Source organism: Cetorhinus maximus, chromosome 25 (assembly GCF_964194155.1).
Source record: "Cetorhinus maximus chromosome 25, sCetMax3.hap1.1, whole genome shotgun sequence".
NCBI lineage: Eukaryota > Metazoa > Chordata > Chondrichthyes > Lamniformes > Cetorhinidae > Cetorhinus > Cetorhinus maximus.
This window is the reverse complement of record NC_135903.1, coordinates 24,509,355-24,524,326: the sequence shown is the minus strand read 5'-3', so window position 1 is coordinate 24,524,326 and position 14,972 is coordinate 24,509,355. Positions and strand designations below refer to the sequence as shown.

Sequence of the window (14,972 nt, the reverse complement as noted above, 5' to 3'; positions counted from 1 at the left end):
ATCAGGGGAGCAGGGCTGGGAGGAGGAGCATCTGAGGGGCCTGAAGTCTCACCAGCGTCACACCATTTCTGCAAGGCAGGCGCCAGCGCAGATACTAGCACCTTGGTGGGAATTAGAACATCAGCTAGTGTCCCAGGCATAGCGGTGAGGGCACTTCACAGTCACTGGAGGTGCTGGCAGAGACAGAGAGTGCCCATGGCGCCAGCAGTCGGAGGACTGCAGGGGACCAGGCACATGCTCAGTCGGTGTCTGATGATGTGCCTCTGGAGTTGTCCGCGACGTAGCAGATGCAGGAAATGCAGCCCGGCGTGCAGGAGCATCTGGGGGAGATACGAGGCTATACTTAGCTTGGTCTCTCTGGTGGAGGAGTCTACTCGGACGATTGCCGAAGCAATGAGCCACATGTCCGAGCGCCAAGCGTCCTCCATGTAGAGAGTGGCGACTCTCGTGGAGAGGCTACACCAGGAGACCCACATGCGCACGAAAGAGCACACTGCTCCCTGAGACAAAGTCCTGTCTCGGGGAGTTTAATGACAGGTAAGAAAAGTCAAAAAATAGAGAAATATTAAAATTATTAACATGTCCCCCTCATGCAACAATGTCACACGAGATGGGACATGTTAATAAGAAACACAAAGTTTATTAAATTTTTAAAAAACGGACATGAAACTTCATCCCGCCAGTGGATGAAGTTTCATGAATAATCTGGAGCCCGCTGGGGCTCCTGGCCTGCCCGTCAGTGTTAAGCTTGGACGGGCAGTGTCTTTAACAAGGTTAATTAGCCTGTCAATGGCCTCAATTGGCCATTGACAGGTCGGCGGGCGGACAGCTGATTTCACTGTCCGCCTGCCTTTCCCAATATTTAAATGGACCGGGACGATGTCGGGGGTTCCTCTTGACGTCATCCTGCATCATATTCCCCTTGGTGAGCGGACCCCGCCCCCAAATCGCCAAGGGGAAAATCCTTCAGACTCTGTCTGTGACATCCTCATGTTCTTAATAATTTCCTTCAAAGAGAACTCCACACAACTAGCATCCTGACAAAAAAAAACACACACAGCAAGATCGATCTGGCAGGCTAGACTTCAGCCAAACTTTTAACAAAAGCTTCTCAATACTGCAGTGATCAAACATCTTGATTGTAGCAATGGCTATTTTCCATTGTCATTCATATTATATAGAATTCAGTTCTATTTAGTGAATCTCACAATTTGCCCAGAGTTTCTTGGCTGTGCAGAACTTATGTCTGGATTCACATTCCTGTCTACCTCTGCCAGAGTGTGGTTATTAGGAATCGGAATGGTGACTTGTCAAGAGATGAGCACAAATCGAATTGCTGTTCTATAGAGTGTTTGGCTCAAATACAGAAACAGCCTGAATTCCTGTCCAATTCTTGCCTTTCAAAAGGAGGGTGCTAGCAGTGAAGCATACTGGGTCCAAGTGTACACCACATCAAAGCAACACATGAGGCTGAGGTTTAAGTGGAGTGGAGGGGAGGGGAGGGGAAGGAAAAGCTGCTCCAACCAGTTCTACTTAGTTGGAATCTACCTTCCTTTGGTAAATTGCAGACAGTTGTAGAGAAAGAGGGCACTTCCCTCTCACTTGTGGCCCTTAGCAGAAATCCTGGTCCATATATGTAGGCCTCAATTTATAGCCAACACTTTGGAGTTGTGGCTGAAGCGTAGGTCTGTGGACTAGAGAGAGAAGTGCTTAAATAGAAAAAAAACCTGAAGAAACTATTTAGAAATAGTTGTGGGTCTGACATAAGTCATAGAAAGAGCTTGTATTTGTACAGCATCTTCTAGCGACACTCCAAAGCACTTCATAGTTAATGAAGTACTTTAGCCACTGTTGTAATGTAAGGTAATACAACAATCAGTGTATTAACAAGGTCCCAAAAATACCAATGACATTAATAATCAATTAAATGGTTTCCATTGATGTTTGCAACAAATACGGTTCAAGACACCAGGAGAATTCATCAGTTCTTTCTTGGATAGCAGCATCTTTTATGTCCACCTGAGAAGGTAGATGGGGCTTCAGTTAACATCTCATCTGAAAGGCACCTCCAACAGGGCAGCACTCCCTCAGTATTGCACTGAAGCATCAGTCTAAATGAAGTGCTTCAGTCTTTAGAGTGGGGCTTGAACATATGACCTTCTGATTCAAAGGTGAGTGTATTACCACTAAGCCATAGCTGACTCCAAGGTCATGTCTCTTAACAAGAAATTAGGAAGCATTTTCCTGGATCATAACCTCCTCTGTTGAGGGAGGAAAAGAGACTCGGAGAAAGGAAAATTATATAATATATAAATAACATAGTTGAATATATACATATGCATTCACACACAAAGGCCTAAATTTTCACTCTCTAACCATTAATTCCCTGGTATCTGCATAAGAGGAGCCAGGAAATTTTGTTCCTCTAATACTGATTGTAACCAGCAGATGGTGCAGTTGATCTTTTCAAACCATCGGGAATGGCTCACTGTTCTGTGTGGGCAGCTTAAAAATCCAGAAAGAACACAGCTGAAATGGAATGGATTCCACGCATCTCAAGTTCCGACACGGCAGTTTTCCTGTTCCTGAGTCAGGGGCAGCACTTCAAACAGTTCAGCAGCATACTGAAAACAGATCCCTCAGGTCTCTTCCGTCGTGCCAGGGCTGGGCAGAGGTACCCGATTTCAGTATTTGGATAGGCAGCAAGACACTCGTGGTGCAGCCTCACACATGACGAATGGGCACTTCAGCAAGGTACTGCAGGGTGCCAAAGGGACAGTGCTACACCACAACACCACATCTTCAGAAGATGAGGACAAGGGGGGTTGGTGTACTTTTCCTTATTCTTTTTAAAAAATGATAATTTTAACACACAGGGATGTGATTGACAATGTATTTGTGCCAGATATTTATAAGAATTCTCATGTAATTTGAGGAGCAGCGACAACAGCCCTGGGACACAACTTTGTGACAACACAAATGGATGGAAAAGCTTCATTGATCTGATATTTTATATTGGTGTCGGAATTTGCAATCTCTCCCAAGTTTTGCATGTAGTGTAAGCATCTTAAGGGATGTTTTACCCTTTGTTTTTTCAACATTATTTCTCTTCTTGAAGTGCTTCCCTGGTTGGAAACCTGTGGTGCTTTGTTCCCAAGTCTCTTTGTATGTCTCTAGACCATTAGCTGCCAGGAGGCAGAAAGGAGTTCCCTAATGATGGCTCCCATCCCATTCTCATTTTCCCTATTTCCGTGACTCAAGTCCTCGTTGTGTGAAGTGCCTATATCACGGTTACGGAGATAGAAATTAAACCTGTCTTTCTCCACTCCACGGCATTGGTCACCATTCGCTCCAGTCTTAGCTTCTTATTGGTCACTGAAAGGGTGGGTCAAAATATCTACCTGATCACTGGCTATCTGATATCCTGCTAGCTCACTTCCGCATTTGCCTGTTCCAAATCTGTGAACATTTGCTATAGCACTCAGCCCGCAATGTGGCAAAAAATTCACTGTTACATCTCAGAAACAACACAAAGCATTTGACATTCAATGATTTGCTTCTGCTGGGTACATCATTGTTGTCATCTAGGAAAATGCAGAAGCCATTTTGTACACTTCAATTTCTGACCAACAGCAATGGAATTAGTAACCAGTTAATCAAACAAAACTAGTTAGTGGTTCACGTAGGGGAAGAATGTTGACTAGGACACCAGGACTCCCTATTCTTCTTAGAAAAATGCCCTAGAGGAGATCTTTAATGTCTGAGCCATCAGATCAGAGAGTCAGGGCTTCACTTTAGCATCTCTGAGAAGAATTGTCCCCTCGTCGGGGGGGGGGGTTGTGTGGGGGTGGGCGCGGACCCGATCAAAGCCCCCAATTGGGTCAGCGCCGCCATTTAACATGGGCGGGCCAATTAAGGCCCACCCAGCATGATGCTGTGCGCTCCCTGTGTGGGTGGAAGGGGAGGTTCCCTGAGCCGAGAGAGTGCGTTCTTTTAAGTTTGAAAAATTTTAATAAAGAGAAAAAAAAAATTTAAGACATGTCCCCTCATGTGACATGAGCTGGGACATGTCAATGAACTTTAATGAAAAACTTTATTTCATTTACAAACCCTTCATGAAACCTTATCCCGCCCGTGGATGAGGTTCCATAAAAAATGTGAAGGCCACCTGGGCTCTTCGCCTGCCCGCCAACCTTAAGGTTGGACGGGCAGCTCTCTCATTAGGCTTAATTAGTTAATTAATGGCCTCAACAGGCTGCGCGCCTGCCGAACTGAAAATCTAAATGATGCACGGTGATGCAGGGACGCACGCCCAATGTCACCCCACATCATTTTATGCCTCAGCGAGCGGACCCCGCCCCTGCTTGCCGAGCCGAAAATTCTCCCCTCTGGTAATATAGCATGCCTTCAACTATGCACCAGAGAATCAGCTTAGATTATCTGCTCAAGTTGTGGAGAGCTGTTTGAATCCACAACACTATAACCTTCAATTCAGAAGGTAATCAGCTAAGCCAAGTTAACAGAAGCCCTTCAATGGAAAGAACAATATTGTCACGACAGTGCATCACAACCCCAAATTACTTACGGGCATATTGAACTTTTTAAGGAACACGTGACTTTTTAAAAGACATACAAGCAAAGACGCCGAGTAAAAGATGGCTGAGAATGTAAACACTTTCTGGAAAATTCCTATGTAGATTATACATGACTGACTAGTCCTGACAGAACATGGAATGTCGCAATTAAAAGGGTGTCAAGGCCTATTTCAGGCAGAGACACTTGAAAGGAAGAGATGAAATGCAACAGACTGAACTTTAACCTCCTGTGTTTGCAGAGATAATGGAGACTGCAGACATCCAAAACCATCTCCTGTTGAGTTATATCTCAAGAATGTAGAAATGACCTGTGTTGAAAGAAAATGGACTCTGGGGAAAAGACATGTTTGTATTTTCCCTTCCAGGAATACACAAGGAAATGGGTTAAAAAGCTAGCTGCCGACCTTATCTGTGAATGCTAGTATGCTATGACAGCAGTAGAAGATCAGCTAGACACCTTTGCAGTTTGTAAGGCAAAAGGCTCTCTCTATGGCTGGAGGCAAATCAATAAAGCAACAATCAAAAAGTGAAATAGGACAGCTTGTTCAGCCAACCTGCAGAACCAAATGTCTCCAAACCAACTGTGAAACTGCCAAAGTCAGCTCTACTGGGATCACCCAACTTAACAGATGCAATGTTTCACCATCTCCTCCTCATGGATAAACCAAAGACTGATTTGTATATCTTTTTAAAAAAAACTTTTATTCCTGATTTGTGTGTGTATGTGTTGTGTTTTTATTTTTTCCTTGAATTTTTAGTAACTAATAAAACTTACTCTTTCTTTGACTCAAGAAAGCCTGGTTAAATTGGCTCCTTCTAAAACATAAATACATTTGGACTGGGAAAAGGTATCCATGGGGGGTTGGGTAGGGTGGCAGGCAGGGGAGGGATCTCCTTTAAATTAACCTTGTTGCAACCAATCGAAGGGATTGAATAATAAAGGGGGGGCCAGTTCATTCTTCCTCACCCAGGAGCATACCATAACAAAACCGGGGCCCCATTTGGGAAGTTAACAAATTTGGGGACCTCTCGTGACAATATCAACATTTGGAAATTGTAGAATTCTTCTTGATATTCTAGCAACCGTCTGGTAACTCACTGTGGTAGCAGGCAATTTCACTGTGGGGAACATTGCTGCTGAACGCAAGCTTATCCACTCACTTCCTCGAGCAGGAGCCACCAGACAGCAACCAGGAATTCTGGTCAATTCTGCCCCTCCCTAATCCAGAGGACACCAAAACCAAAGGCATCTAACAATGTCCCATCTAACTCAGCTTTGTCAGTGGAGACTCTTGATTAAACCTGGAATCTAAATGTTCTGTGTTGTTGAAAGCCAGCACCATGTGGAGCTGCTACCCACAAAGCCATCAAGTAGTTACGTTGTTATTTTTGCAAATCCCCTTTCTTCCAGACATTGCTCAGTACTCTAAGCCTAAACAATACTGCATAATCAGAAGAACCTTTCTTTTCCAGAGAACGATGAGTATGTAGAACTCGCTACCACAGGGTGCAGCTGAGACAGATTATAGATGCATTATAATGGGAAGCTAGATAACCGTGCAAGGGAGAAAGGAATAGAAGGTTATATTGTTAGGGTGAGATAAGGGAGGGATAGGAGGAGGCTTGCATGGAGCATAAATGCTAGTGTGGACTGGTTAGGATGAATAACCTGTTACTGCTTTACATTCTATGTAACTCATGTAAATTTCACAGTTTCCAAAAAACCATACCTGACTTGGTTTAGGGTTTAGTCCATCCTTGCTGCCATGGTAAATAAAAACTTTGCCAGAACCATCGTAAGGAGCTCCAATGGCGATATCTGTGGAAAGAAAACAAATGTGTTTGAACAATCCTTTACCCTGCAGTCAAAAATGGGAAAAATTCCCACAAATATATGTGACCATTAACCAGCTCGGGGTTGCCTGGCATTTTAAACAATGCAGGAATTTGGAGTGGTTTCTCCCCCTCCCCACATTGCGCTAATTATTATCACAGGATTGTATTTATTAACATCTCATCCAGAAGGATGGAGCAGGGCAATTAATTATGGTGACTGAGCAAGTCAAATTCACTTTATATCATGTGGGATTACAGGGTTTTTACATTTGTGAAGGGGATTATACTCAGCGATTCCTCCACTTTTAATGTTAAGTTAAAGCAAATTGCTGGCCCTCAGAAAGAATGATTAGAGGATTTTGAGAGGAGGCTGTAAATGTTTGAGGGATAGATTTATAGATCTTAATTTTTTTTTCTGATTAAATACAATGGTTGAGCTGGTTAAGTTAGTCAGCAACAAAGCCATGCGTTTCATAAAGGTCGCGGGGTCAGTCTTGGGCTTGTGCTGTTAAGCTGATCTCAACCTGATCAACACTAAAAACTCGACAATCTTTTGTGGCCATTGCTTGAATAGCACAGTACTCACTGTCCAGGTTCAGAATGGCCACCTTGGGGAGAGATTGGTGGCTGCCTGTGGAATCGTGCTCCAAGGACTCAACACCTTCAGCTGAGAAGGGAAGAGAAAGTGGTGGGGGCTGGGGGGGTGTTGAAGTAAAGTCAGGAAATGCACTGATCTTCAGAGATCAGGCCTAAGCCATCATTTTAGGGACATTGTAGTAGGATGTCTAATCTACAGTTAGCTGTGCTGTTACTATTATGCTAGCAGTATTTCTGATGACAAGAGTAGCTCACCCATCCCTCCTCCTGATCAATAATACTTTTATTTTTATAAAGTCAGTAAGACAAAGTGGGAGAAAGGAAGCCCATTAAGCCAGGAGTAACTAATCATTTATTAGGTCTTCTCTCCTACTGGCTCAGATCAGGGTACAGTGTAACTATGAGCCAAAGCACGGTTGTAAAAGAAAATAAAGCATCAACAATGAGATGGAAGGTATGTATCCTCTGTCAGATATTTTAAATTCTTTGATGGGCTATGAAATTGTTGCCCTTCCCTAATTGTCCTTGAAATTAGTGTCTTGCTAAGCCATTTTCAGAGGGCAGTTAAGAGTCAACCACATTGCTGTGGGTCTGGGGTCACATGTAGGCCAGACCAGGTAAGGACGGCAGATTTCTTTCCCTAGAGGGCATTAGTGAACCAGATGGGTTTTTACAACAATTGGTGACAGTTTCACAGTCACCATCACCATTACTGGGACTAGCTTACAATGCAGATTTTATTAACTGAAGTTCAATTCCACCAGCTGCCAGGGTGGGATTCGAACCCATGTCCCCAGTACATTAGCCTGGGCCTCTGGATTACTCATCCATTGACATCATCACAATGCCACCATCTCCTCTAAAGATCCAAATATTCCGCAAGGCTTCAGATGAGACAACCTTCAGAGGGAAAAATGTAAATAAATAAGCAACAAGGCACCTTGGCCTGCAGCTGACGGAAATCTCTGGAATATTTCAGCTGCTGTGAGTGGCAACCTTTGGCTTTGAAGCAACCATTGAACCTTCAGTGCCACCAGTACTGTTCTACAACAAACGCATCCAGAGGGGAACAGCTTTGACCTCTGCTCACTTCAGTCAATGACTTCCTTCCTGTTGCAGTTTTACTGAGATCTGATGCTTTGTACTAGCCAAAACGTATGAATCCTGTTGGATTGAGCAGAGCCCAGTGGGCAACAGCACACATGAAAGATCCCTGCAGAAATCCGCCAACAACATTCTTCAAGCAACTGCAGCTGGTAGGATGCAGAAGCAGCGCAGGGGAAGGTGGAGGTATTGGTCTGAGAGGTAGGAGCTCACTGCCAAGTCATTGTGGCATCAACCTGGCATGTTGGCACTCAGCACCACTGCTCAGAGCTATGGACCGAGGACCAGTGAAAGTCTGACTCAGACTGGGCTGAGCTACCACCTTGAGCTGTGACCAGGATGCAACCTGCCAGCAGGCAGAAGGGAGAAACACAGCTAGCATATGCCAGCCTGTTGTTGTTGTAAGGGTTTGTTCAGTGTCTCATTAAGAGGTCTGGAGGCTTATGTGGTTGAACATTAAGTGTTTATTAACAACTCATAACTACATGCAGCTCCAAGAGATAGCCCTGACTAGGTACTGCCTCCACCATGGCTTCTGCAAGAATACTTGTGCGTGACTGCACGCCCATCATGTGACTCACAATCATAATGTGGGCAGTGCTGTTTGCCCAGTCCCACATTAACCCTTACGAACCTGAACACCCTTACACTACATGTGCCACTTGCTGGTGGTGACAAACTACTGGTATATGAGGGGGATCCCGAGTGCAGTTGCAGTAGCAGACGTGAGTCAAGAGCAGAGACGAAAGAGGTAAAATTTAAAACACTGCATCAAGGTGACATTTCAAAGGTCAGACGGTGAAATTTCTTTTTAGGCGGCATAAAAAAAAAGATTGGGCGTGGCCATTTCACTCCAAAATTCACGGGCAAAGTGCAGGAACACCTGGTTTTGAAAGATGTGATCGTTAGTAGGTCACTAATTATGGAGAAACTCGGACCTCCTGCTTTTCATTAAAGAAAGGAATTCCACCCCAGCACATGTGGAGCCAAACCTAAACCTCCAAAGTGCAGCATAAACCACACCATTTTGAGGATATGGTTTCTTTGGAAAAGCAGCTGCTGAAAGTACAGAGATCAAACATTGTCCTTAACACTTAAATAAAAGCAGTTTGAAAATCAAGAGCATTGCGACACTTTGAAACATTTGAAGTGACAGTGCTCTGAACAACTACCCGTCTCCCATCCTTTAATAGACAATGGATGCATTCAACATGCGTGCTCCCTGGGTGAAAAATCACCAGTTCCTGGAGCAAACAGTAACACAATAAGCCTTTGAAGGAATATTCAGGCATCTGAATTTTTAAAAAAAAAACAAAAATGAGATATCACAACCATGGCTGTCAGGCTTTTTAACTACAGTGAGCAGAGCCTGTGTATGGAGCACACCTGTAAACACAAATGGCAGACTGTGAATTCACTGCCATCTTTTGATCATTGCCTAAAAAAAAATCCAGACAGTTAATTTTAAAGTAAATACAAAACCATTTAATCATTAACAATGCAGCAATGTTGAAAATGTTATTTTGGGTTTATAGGTCATTAGCTTTACTACGGAGCCTTGCTGGTAACTTGTGTACAATATTGGGGGAAGCTTTTCTCTGGGCGCTCACTATAGCAAAATGGTAAATCTGATTATAAAGACATTTACTGCATTTGCCAACTCTTATTGGACAAATCCTTAGATGTTTGATCACATGACCTGACCACGACGTTCAATTATTGATGTGTGTCCAAAGTTTACATAGGTTATTGCATTTACCTTACAACGATTGGGTTTATTTGAGTCTTTTAAGTTCTATGCCAACAGTTGATATGCAAGAGCCTCAAGTTCACCTACATGTAGGCAAAACGCACGGGTTCAAACCACATGCATGAAGCTCTATTTCTTTCCTGGTTGCTGGCAGCAATGACGCAATGGCTTTAAGGACATTTAATCAGTAAACAAATGTTACACTGATAGTAACACCTAACTAATTGAACTACAGCTATTCAAGAGTCAAATAAATGTTTCTGTTTATTTGGCCAAACTCAATTGTGTTGCAATCTATTCAAAGAAGCTCGTCTGATTAGATTTTAGTGACTAATTTTAAAAAGTGCTAATCCCTCATGAAGGGCAGAATTCTATACATTATTTTAACTGTTTTAAGTCCTCCTGCTGCTCTAGAGAATCTCACACTGTCCCCAGGAAAAGGCAACCCTTCTTGCTGCGCACTTGAGGAAAGAGTGGCGGAATGGTAATGTCACTGGACCAGTAATCCAGCAGCTCAGGCTAATGATCTGGGGACATGGCTTCACATCCCACCACAGCAGCTGGTGGAAGTTAAATTTAATTAACAAATCTGGAATTATAAAGCTAGTATCAGCAATAGTGACCACGAGAACTATCATCGATTGCTGTAAAAACTCATCTAGTTCACCAATGTCCTTTATGCAAGGAAATCTGCTATCCTTGCCTTGCCTGACCTATATGTGACTGCTGATCCATGTGGTTGACTCTTAACTACTCTCGGATATGGCCAAGCAAGTCACTCAGTTCAAGGGCAATTAGAGATGGGCATCAAATGCTGGCCTTGCCAGCGATGCCCACGTACCATGAAAGAAAAAAGGGAAAAAAAAGTGTACATTCCCTGATATAAAACAGAAAGTGCTGGAAAAACTCAGCAGGTCTGGCAGCATCTGTGGAGAGAGAAGCAGAGTTAACATTTTGAGTCCAACATGACTTCTTCAGAACGCTCTTTGTTTCAGATCTCCAGCATCCGCAGTATTTTGCTTTTATTGTCGTACTTTCCCTGTTTTGTGAAGATGTTGACATGGGTGTATGGAGGTCACCACAAGGCAGCAGTGAGTTTTCTGAAAGGAATGAGTTTTGTAGAATGCAGAGTTTTATCCCAGTAACCACTGCAGCAGAGACACTGGTCTATCTCTGGAGCTAAAGGAAGCAAGTGCATGTTCAGGTGAGATGTTGAAAATGACCATCCTGGGACCATCTGTGCAGATAAAACTGCCCAAAAAATACGGACTTTTTGGATAAGCTCAAGCAGATTTGAAGCCAAAATGACATCAACAGAATATTTACAATGTAGATGAGTGAAGCACCACAGACAGACACTCTCATGCTCCCTTTACACAGCTGAATCAAAAGAGAGCTCATTCATCGCTGCCCAAGTGGGAAAGCTGTGACTGCAACATCCTGGGGCATAGAAAGATTCAAAATAGCTTTGGTGCAGTGCACAACCTATGGTGATTGAGATGTGAAATTCCTGAGAGAAACCATCCCAGCAAATCATTCCCATTCCAGAATCAACACCCTGGGAAGGCTGCTATGAATACTGCAAAGTCAACAAATTCCAAACAGAGCCATCACATAAGGTGCTGCAGAACTAAAACTACAGAATTTTAAAAATTATTCATTCAAGGGACATGGGCTTCACTGGCTAGGCCAGCGTTTATTGTCCATCCCTAGTTGCCCTTAAGGGTGGGTGGTGAGCTGCCTTCTTGAACCGCTGCAGTCACTCTAGTGTAGGTACACTCACAGCGCTGTTAGGCAGGGAGTTCCAGGATTTTGACCCAGCGACAGTGAAGGAACGGCGATACATTTCCAAGTCAGGATGGTGAGTGGCTTGGAGGGGAACTTCCAGATGGTGGTGTTCCCATGTGTCTGCTACCCTTGTCCTTCTAGATGGTAGTGGTCATGGGTTTGTCAGTTCATGAATCATAAACAGAGCTGTCTTCATCAGATAGATGCACATTGTGGAAGATCACACTGAACTACACAAATAATCTTGGAATAAATTTATTCAGTTTGACTTTGGTACCTAAAAAAAAATTACTACCACATTGCACAAAAAATTACTACCACATTGCTACCAATCACTTCCTCTGTGTAAGTAACATCAGCTCACCAACAGGTGGTAGTGTCTCCATTTCTGTAGAAATACACAGTATTGCTACAGAAGGCCAAATTTAGCACATGCAGACCTCAGTATTATCTTCACTAACAATGACACCTTCAAGCATAATTAGGGATGGGAAATAAATACTGCCCTTGCCAGTGAAACCCATGTCCTACAAATAAAAACGGAAAAAAAAAACAAAAACAAAAGTACCTGGAAAAACTCAGCAGGTCTGGCAGCATCTGCGGAGAGGAACACAGTTAACGTTTTGAGTCCAAATGACCCTTCAACAGAACTAAGTAAAAATAGAAGAGAGGTGAAATATAAGCTGGTTTAAAGGGGGGTGGGACAAGTAGAGCCAGTGATAGGTGGAGATAACGAAAAGATGTCACAGACAAAAGGTCAAAGAGCTGTTGAAGGTGGTGATATTATCTAAGGAATGTGATAATTAAGGGTAGAAAGCAGGACAAGCAAGGTACAGATAGCCCTAGTGGGGGTGGGGTGAAGGAATCGAAAAAGGCTAAAAGGTAGAGATAAAACAATGGATGGAAATACATTTAAAAATAATGGAAATAGGTGGGAAAAGAAAAATCTATATAAATTATTGGGAAAAAAAGGGGGGGATTGGAAAGGGGTGGAGCTGGAGGAGAGAGTTCATGATCTAAAATTGTTGAACTCAATATTCAGTCCGGAAGGCTGTAAAGTGCCTAGTCGGAAGATGAGGTGCTGTTCCTCCAGTTTGCGTTGAGCTTCACTGGAACAATGCAGCAGGTCAAGGACGGACATGTGGGCATGAGAGCAGGGTGGAGTGTTGAAATGGCAAGCGACAGAGAGGTCTGGGTAATGCTTGCGGACAGACCGAAGGTGTTCTGCAAAGCAGTCACCCAGTCTGCGTTTGGTCTCTCCAATGTAGAGGAAACCGCATTGGGAGCAACGAATGCAGTAGACTAAATTGGGGGAAGTGCAAGTGAAATGCTGCTTCACTTGAAAGGAGTGTTTGGGCCCTTGGACGGTGAGGAGAGGGGAAGTGAAGGGGCAGGTGTTGCACCTTCTGCGGTTGCATGGGAAGGTGCCGTGGGAGGGGGTTGAGGTGTAGGGGGTGATGGAGGAGTGGACCAGGGTGTCCCGGAGGGAATGATCCCTGCGGAATGCCGCCGGGGGTGGGGTGAAGGGGAGATGTGTTTGGTGGTAGCATCATGCTGGAGTTGGCGGAAATGGCGGAGGATGATCCTTTGAATGCGGAGGCTGGTGGGGTGATAAGTGAGGACAAGGGGGACCCTATTATGGTTCTGGGAGGGAGAGGAAGGTGTGAGGGCGGATGCGCGGGAGATGGGCCGGACACGGTTGAGGGCCCTGTTAACCACCATGGGTGGAAAACCTCGGTTAAGGAAGAAGGAAGACATGTCAGAGGAACTGTTTTTGAAAGTGGCATCATCAGAACAGATGCGACGGAAGCGAAGGAACTGAGAGAATGGGATGGAGTCCTTACAGGAAGCGGGGTGTGAGGAGCGTAGTCGAGGTAGCTGTGGGAGTCAGTAGGCTTGTAATGGATATTGGTGGACAGTCTATCACCAGAAATTGAGACAGAGAGGTCAAGGAAGGGAAGGGAAGTGTCAGAGATGGACCATGTGAAAATGATGGAGGGGTGGAAATTGGAAGCAAAATTAATAAATTTTTCCAGGTCCAGACGAGAGCATTAAGCAGCACCGAAGTAATCATCGATGTACCGGAGAAAGATTTGTGGGAGGGGGCTGGAGTAGGACTGGAACAAGGAATCTTCCACATATCCCATAAAGAGACAGGCATAGCTGGGGCCCATGCAGGTACCCATAGCCACACCTTTTATTTGGAGGAAGTGAGAGGAGTTAAAGGAGAAATTGTTCAGTGTGAGAACAAGTTCAGCCAGACGGAGGAGAGTAGTGGTGGATGAGGATTGTTCGAGCCTCTGTTCGAGGAAGAAGCGGAGAGGCTAGATTCTAGGAGTTGTGTATTTTGCATACAACATCAACCCCAGCTTTCTAGCCAAAACCTGGGTAAATTTACAAATGCACAATTCCCTCTTCAACTGACCATGATCTTTTAAAATTCCTTTTGATGGCATAGCAGCTATATCACCGAAGAGCAAAATATTCAAAACCTCTCTGACTCTCGGGGAGCAGGGAGCGGGGAAAGGGCTGGTGGGGTTGCATGGGGAGGAGGGTGGGGGGGGGGAGGGGGGGAGAGAAAAGAGAGCTGCCCTGACGCCACACCTCAAGTGAGAGAAATTTAATTTAATATATTACCACACCAAGTGGAGCGGGAGATGGGCATTGCAGACAGTAGGATATACGTATCGCTATTTATGATACAGTGGTTGAGAGTCACTCCTATACTCTACTCTGGGAACAACTTGGCTAGAGTTCAATATGCTGTTGCTTACATGGGGCCCAGCGCAAAGGTCGACAAAGACAAGATTTAACTTGTGATTCCCGTGGCACCGTTTTTAACCCACATACCAGATCATCCATTACTTCAAACTCCCAAACTCTAGTATAAATTGCTTAAGTTAATAACAAGCATGCACACTGTATATGCTGAAATATGTATTCTAAAGAAAATTAAAGACTGAGAGATATTATGGTTCAAGAGAGATTGCTGGGCAAAAACCGAGTAAGACATGCAACTCATGCACAATACATTGCTCAGAACAGCAGAAACCTTCACAGGTTTTGTGGTGCTGAAGACACTAGGCCATAGGTTGTTCAGAGGCCTGTTAGCCTTCTACATCCTCACATGGGGCAGAAGATTCTTTTACTGTGAGTACAGAATCTTGCTTGATGGGATCACAGGTGGGGAAGTCGGGCGTGGTGTCAGCACAGCCAGTTTGTTATACTCCTCCTTTTCTGGCCATTAAAATTAAGAGTTGGAAAATTGACAGTGCCCTGAATCAGGCAGGCTGACCTCTGCA

The 14,972-nt window shown here is 44.2% G+C and overlaps 1 protein-coding gene across 1 annotated transcript in view; it reads right to left on the bottom strand.

Annotated features, from left to right (window-relative positions):
• Window positions 1-14,972, bottom strand: part of itga3b (integrin, alpha 3b) — a 160,908-nt gene that overhangs the window by 52,380 nt on the left and 93,556 nt on the right. The window contains exon 8 of the mRNA XM_078529632.1: window positions 6,326-6,414. Coding sequence (XP_078385758.1) covers window positions 6,326-6,414 — 89 coding nt within the window. The remainder of the gene's footprint in view (window positions 1-6,325; window positions 6,415-14,972) is intronic.